The 7388-nt window shown below is 38.6% G+C and overlaps 1 protein-coding gene across 1 annotated transcript in view; it reads left to right on the forward strand.

The window, feature by feature from the left end:
- LOC104884913 (uncharacterized) overlaps positions 1-7388 on the forward strand; it is an 8529-nt gene continuing 1141 nt past the window's right edge. The window contains exons 1-4 of the mRNA XM_010669614.4: positions 1-262; positions 730-859; positions 965-1165; positions 1398-1565. Coding sequence (XP_010667916.2) covers positions 129-262; positions 730-859; positions 965-1165; positions 1398-1565 — 633 coding nt within the window. The 5' untranslated portion in view covers positions 1-128. The remainder of the gene's footprint in view (positions 263-729; positions 860-964; positions 1166-1397; positions 1566-7388) is intronic.

Consider the following 7388-nt stretch of genomic DNA (forward strand, 5'->3'; position numbering starts at 1 on the left):
GTATACTTTGGATTATCCCACATTTTCGTCGTTCCAGAAATTTCGAGCCCCTAAAAAACGCCATTCCAATATTTCCATATCATCAACTCGTAAGTCGTAAGCTGTAGCAGAAGAAAGCACAACAACAAATGTCGAAGACATTGGTACAGCCTATAGGGCAGAAGCGCCTCACTAATGTTGCCGTCGTTCGATTGAAGAAACATGGCAATCGCTTCGAAATTGCTTGTTACAAGAACAAAGTCCTCTCTTGGCGTTCTGGCGTGTAACTTTTTCTCTCTTTCTTGAACTTGTCCTTCTCAATTTTGTTACTGCAATGAGATTTTTGTTGCGTTTTCGGAATTGGGTATTGATTCAAAAATTAAATACGGTTGATTTTGATCTGGGTTTTTTGGTTATCTATGTCTTTCTTGCTTTAATGGCAGCTGAAATTTGATAGTTTTAGGTGCTTTCTCTACTTATTTTTGTAATCATTTCTTGGGCATCTTTTGAATTCATTGGAGTTATCGTTAGTATGCTGTTATTTAGTTAGTGTTGTGTTGAATTGTTTTGCAACCTTTTCCTTATGCATGATTAGACACAAGAAAAGCTGAAAATCTATGCAAATGGTAATATTTGGTGTATCAATTATGTCTTTCTTTTATGTACTCTGACTTGAATGTGATTTTTGTTATTTATTTTATTTTGGGTTTTACATGTGAGTATTAAATGTGTGAGTACTTTCTGAATCAGAGAAAAAGATATAGATGAAGTGCTGCAATCCCATACTGTGTATTCCAATGTATCGAAAGGAGTCCTTGCGAAATCTAAGGATCTGATGGCTGCTTTCAAGACAGATGATCAGACAAAAATTTGTTTAGAGGTGTGCAAACGGCCCGATTTTTTGTTTTGTTGATATCAGAATTTGAATGTCTTTAGGGTACAAATTACAATAGGTTGTTTTTCTGGTTAAATTTTCTTTGGCTAGATTTTGGAGAAAGGAGAGCTTCAAGTTGCAGGGAAAGAGAGGGAGGCCCAGTTGTCTAGTCAATTTCGGGACATTGCAACCATTGTCATGCAGAAGACTATTAATCCGGAGACCAAACATCCGTACACAATTAGTATGATTGAACGTTTGATGCATGATATCCACTATGCTGTTGATCCTCATGGTAGTTCGAAGAAGCAGGTTAGCAGTCCTTTAATCCATTTGCACAGGTTTAACTTGCCATGTATTGCTACCATCCCAAATTTACGATCTCAACAGGATTCTTTTTGGCCTTTGTGAATCTGGCTTGTTCTCTTGTTGAGATCTGAGTATTTTAGTTAAGCAGAATGTCTTTGATTACTGTATCTCTGCTTTATTTTTGTGTTGAAGTGGTCAGTATTTGAGTTCTTAGCTTATTATGTATAAACTGTAGGCACTAGAGGTTATACGTCAGCTTCAGCAGAAATTTCCCATCAAAAGATCTCCAATGAGACTGCGAGTCACTATTTCTCCACAAAGCTTTCCTTTAGTCATGGAGAAGCTAGAAAATTGGCATGCCGATATTGTGGCGAAGGAGGAATCTGGCAGTCAACTTTCAGTTGTAAGTTTATTTTCTCATCTTAAGATTCTGCTTTCCCCTGCTAGCATCTGGGGATATTAACTTAATTTGTTTCCCCAACTACTTCCTCCGTTTCTTTTTACTCGCTACACTTCTCATTTCACGGACTCCTAGGCAATTTTTGCAGATGAGAGAGGTAGAGAGTAAAAAGAAAAGGGACCCATGTGGGAGGAGAGAGATAGAGAGAGTTTATTGCCCAAAAAAGAAGTGTAGCAAGTAATGTGAAACTTCCCATAATGGAAAGTGTAGCGAGTAAAAAGAAACGGAGGAAGTAAATATTTGGGGGTGGACCTGTTTCTTGAATGCTCTTTTCTTGGTTTTACATTTGGATTTTTCCGTGGCTTTTTTGTTATCATTGAAGAGTACATGCCTAATTAGAGTAAAAATTAGGGGGCATTTGATTGGGAAGAAAGGAATGGATGCCATATGACAACACCCACAATTCAACCAAAATCCCTCCCTTAGGCCTCAGGCCAATGAGATCCCAAAACCTTGACCTCTGCTGCCTTTGCTCACCCCTTTTATCACTTTATATCTCTCTCTCATCTTCTCCATCGGATCTTTACAACAAACTACTATGCATTATTCCCATCTCACTGTAACCTGAATATTTGATTATATCTAGAGCTAGCAGTCTCTTGCTCTACACGACAATTCAACCAAAATCGACACAACAGGAACACTGAGTTACTGATGAAATTACAAAATTGATGCGACACATACTAAATCAATTATCAACTCGAACACAAACCAATTTGATCAATTTGTCATAACTTGCAATTTGTCTACTCGATATGGAATTGGATATATTTTAAGAACGTGTTATCGATTTGGTTACAAACACGAACACACTCCGTTTACCCAAACGGCCAACTCTAAATCTTGTGAGCATTTTCATTTTATTAGCTGCCTATAATTTAAGTTTTTAACATGTCATGGTTTATTTTTAATGAAACCCAATGATTACATATCACAAAGTAGTAGGGGAGAAAAAGGGGTACAAAAGTGGTGTTAACCATTTATTTGGCTTCAACATGGTGCTGCTACTCAAATACTCAGGTTGAGTGTTGTATAATTGGCCTTTGCTCAATTAATTATTGGGTTAATTGGCTTGAACAACACGAACTATGCCTGAGAAGCACAACCTTCAACGGAGATTCCACCGGAGTTTTGGAATCTTTATTATTGTATTATTTTCTTTTCTTTTTCCCTTTTCCCCTTCTCTCTTCTTAATTATCACTTGCCTCTTATTTTTTCCATTTCTTCCCCTGTCTTCTTCTTCTCTCTCAAATTCCTAAAGGGTGCTCATTCTTAGAGCATGCCTTAGGAAATTATCTTGACTCTTATATCCTTTCCTCAAATTTAGAATAGGCTTTATGCATTTAAAGTCTGAGATCTTGTCCTTCACTACTCACTTGTCAAGTATCTTATTTCTATGACTTATCGCTGCTAAGTGAAAATATAGATGAAGAGAGCTAATGAAGAGGGAAGAGCGATTTGAGGTCTTCGTATACCTACCAATGCTTTAATTTGGAGACGGACTTTTTCATGGGAGTTTATTATGAAAGAGCAATTGTCATGTAGCTGACACAGCGAATGATTGATTTTATTTTTGTTGGCTGTTTTTGCATTTCTATGTGCTTTATGAAGATTAAGGTTCTTCTTAAGGTGAATGCTTTTATATGCACACTAGCAGGCATGGTCGTCAAAGTTGTATCATCGCTAATGAGCTTCTTGTGGTTTTGTTTCATGAAAGTAAAGCACCTTAGGTGCTGCTTTTATGGGGTATTTGTGGTTTATTTGGTTGGAACAGTTTCAACTTGTCTTCTCCAGGGTCAATCTTTCATGTGATGAGCTTTAGGATAGCATACTCAGTTAGCTATGTTTCGGGCGAGAGCGGCTACGACTTATAAGGGCTATTCTAATTTGAAGATTCAAAGAAGTTGAGTTTCTTTGTTTTTTTTTTTTTTTTTCTTTTCCTTGAGGATATCTTTTACTCCTACACACTCCTTTCTCGTTAGTAGACCCTTTATAAGCATTTCTGGTGCGTGGTAGTTTGGTACTTGCATTTCTCTCTATTTCCTAGTGTGTCCCTAACGAAAGAGAGTCAAGAACTTCAGGTATAGACTGAATACTTTTGGGTGGGTTCCTTCTCGGTCTTCTCTATTACCTTATGGCCCTATCTTTCCCCTGTGCACCATGAGCATTGTGGCTTTGCCCTCTGATTTGGCGCTTACTCCTGAGATGCTTGATGATTTGAATCCTGGCAAGTCATAGAATTATTATCTTGCCTTGGATTCCTTATAATATATTAACTCTGAAGATTTGTAGATGTTTCCTCTGGCAAGAGTACATTAAGTATTTTCATGCTTTCTGCATTCTCTAGTACTGTGTTGCTTGAAGAATGTTGTAAGAGAAAAGTGGGAGAAGAGAGGGGATCATCTCTGTATTACAGCAAGTGTATTCTTGTTTCAAGAAGTCTTTCCCACTTCGCGGGTTATTTATATATGAGTTTCGGTTAACTATGACCCTTGAAAACTCCTTGCCATTGCAATTGCTGAAGTGCTATCTCTATTATGCTTTGTGTGAGTTAATAATTTGTTCTTTCATCTACAATGACTGTGTGTGCTTGAATTGGAGATGCAATTATTCTAGGCATAAATGTTATTCCGATGATATTTAGCTTTTTGGGACCAAATAACAAAGACATCAACAACTCAACATGGATCCCACTATTGACAGGATCTGTGGAACCGTGGAGGTTTAGATGTATGTTACCGCACCTTAAAGAGTTAAACCAGCTGTGCATCTGTAGAGGGATTGTATTTAAATGACAACTAGGAAATAACTAAATTTCTCTAAAAATTAAGAAAAGCCGTCCAACTATCTTTTGTAATATATTTTTCATATCTCGATCCTATAGTTTATGCTTTTGGGAGAAAGGTCTTGCACTGGGGAAACCGCCAAGGTGAAGTGAATACCTAAAGTATCCAAACATTGTTATTATACCTTAGTCAAGTAGTTGAGGGTGTTTAGATAAGGTAATGGGAAGTACCTCTTTAGTATGTTTAAGTTATTGCATAGGTTTTAGTGTAATTATGAACAAGATTTCACATGATAAATTGCTATTGAGTCGTATTGAGTACATCTAGTGAAGTTGTCATCATGGCTTGAGCATGTTGTTTGGTAAAAACTATGCTCATGTAGGGTGCAAAATCTTTTGCAAAAGAATAGAAGAGATGAGTCAATATAAAAGTGTGACCGTGAAGAATGCTAAGTGGTGGGTGCGAGTAGTTTCCTCAGCATGCAAGAGATTAAAGGTGAAGAAGAGACAACTCTGAATAGCATAATAGTTATGGTTTTATAAAACTTACTACATCCCGTGGCCTCTAACCTGGTGTGCAATAAAACAAAAACCCTAACTGCCGTTTGGTAGAGGTTATAAATGGTGGTAATGAGAATAAATTTTAAGTGTAAGTTACAAGGGAAACACCCTTGAAATCTTTATGGGGAGACAATTTCAATTCCAAAGTTTGTGATTTTTTCTCCATGTGGAAGCAATCACACCTTAAGCTTGTGTTTTTTTCTCCATGGGGAAGTATTCACACCCTAAGCTTGTGTTTTTTTTTTTCCTAAGGGGAAACAATTTTCATGACCACTCATAACCACCTACAAGGTGGTATTGGATGAGAATGAAATTTAAGAAAAAATACACTTTAGAATAAATTAGCATTACCATGAAAGTAATGAAGTATTGGTCCAGTTCAAGAAACAAAATATTGTAATTTCATAATCACGAAAATGTGTAATTTTTCTCAAATTGTTCATTAAGAGGGAATGGATGACTTCTTAAGAAATCAGGGGGCTTTTGGTAATGGAATCAAGAAAGGGGTAGAGAGGAAAAGGAAAGCAAAACCCTTAGATGTTAAGTGTTATTTGGTTGGTACAAAGTCATTCTCTTTCTTCCACCATGGCACCACCACTTCCTCCCTCCCTTGTAGTGACGCCGCCACCCTCTCCCCACCGCAGTAGCGCCGCCAGCCGCCGCCCCTCTCCCTTCTCTTCCCGCCGTGCCTCCCCCTCCCCTTCCCATCACGTCGCACAATCTCCCTCTCGGCTTTGCGCAAGACGGTCACCCCTCCCCCTCACTGTGTCGCGTCGCCTTCTCTCGATCCCCTTCCCTGCTGCCGTCACCTACCTCCCTTTGAGCCATGAGGCGGTCTTGGTCGCACTTCTCCCAAATTTCCTAGGGTTTGTGGTGAATGGTGGTTTAGATGGTGGATGGCAGAGGTGGTTTGTGGGTGAATGGTGGTATGATTTGCATTGGCGGAGCCAAGATTCTCAAAGTGGGGGGACAACATTCGACCATCAAACATTCGGAAAAAAAATATGTAAAAAAAAAAAACAATACACCATAAATTGTTTAATACTTAATGTTTTACATTCAAAATTCCAAAATGCTTATATCAAAGTATTCCTCTTCAAACCAAACTATTAAATATTTCAATTATAAATCAACTCATATTTATAATTTCCTAATTAGAAATCTCAAATTGTAAACTAACAATTTCCTAAATCATGAGTTCATGACCAATTCCAATTTCCAAACCAACAATAATTCAACAAATCAATCAACAATCATAAATCCACATTCCACAATCACAAATTAACCTTTCACAAATATAATAATTCATAATTCATAATTCATACTTCACAACCAAACAATGTAAATTGTAAATATAAAATATTACCTTAAAAAAAAACTTAAACTAAAACTTAGGGTTAGTTAAGAAAACTTACAAACTCACTGAAAAAATATAATGGAGTCGGGCAGTCGGCGTCTCGAGGGTCAGAAGGGCGGCGAGTAGGCGATTCGGCGGTGGGGATGGCCGTGCGTGAATCTTCGGTCGACACTCGAGTGTTCCGTGTTCGCTTCTTCTGCTGTTCGACAGTAAACAGTTCGAGACTTCGTTTCTTCGCGTCGTTGTCGCCTTGTCGGCGTGAATCTCCGGTCGACACTCTCCGGTCGAATCTCCGTACGCCGTCGACAACTTAGGGTTTCTAGTTTCTCTCGGCGTGACTCAGTCTCTCTTTCTCTTCTTAAGCTCCTCTTTTTCTTTCAAAAATTTCACGCGTCCAAGGTCCAACCTACCTGACTCTCAGCGTGTTTTTTTTCAATTTTTTTTCTTTTTTTTTTTTTAAGAAATTATTTTTTAAAAGTGGGGGACATCTGTCCCCATGTCCCCCCAGCTGGCTCCGCCACTGATGGTTGGTGTAGAGGAGACGAGGCGTTGTGCGGTGGTTGGGTAGTCACATGGTGGTGATTGGGTGGTCAGGTGGTGGTTGAGTGGTTGAGTGGTTGAGTCAATTGGTGGTTGGGTGGTCAAGGAGATGATCAATGTGAGTCAAGAAAGGGTAAGTGAAACCTTAAAGGGGGTGGGGGTAAGAGAGTAGGGGACTTTGGGGGTAAGGAGAGGGTAAAGAGTTTCATTAAATGGAGTAAACAAACAAGTAACTTGATTCCCTTACCCTTTCCAGAATACCCCTAACCAAACGCCCCCTAAAGGTTTTGATTGGAATAGTAATCAAACTGGTAGGCTCCTCAACTATTAAAGGTTAATAGAACAAATCACATATTTACCATCAAACTAAACCCCGCTACAGTTGAATTATTGTATTGGATATAACTTTGTCAAATACTCAAATTGGAAGGAACCAATTGTGACTCCTTGTTACTTTTGCTCTTGGGCCCAATTGGGATACTCATCCGTGCATGGCCACATACTACAGTTTTGAGGTGCTTAT

This window comes from Beta vulgaris, chromosome 4 (assembly GCF_026745355.1).
Source record: "Beta vulgaris subsp. vulgaris cultivar EL10 chromosome 4, EL10.2, whole genome shotgun sequence".
Taxonomy (NCBI): domain Eukaryota; kingdom Viridiplantae; phylum Streptophyta; class Magnoliopsida; order Caryophyllales; family Amaranthaceae; genus Beta; species Beta vulgaris.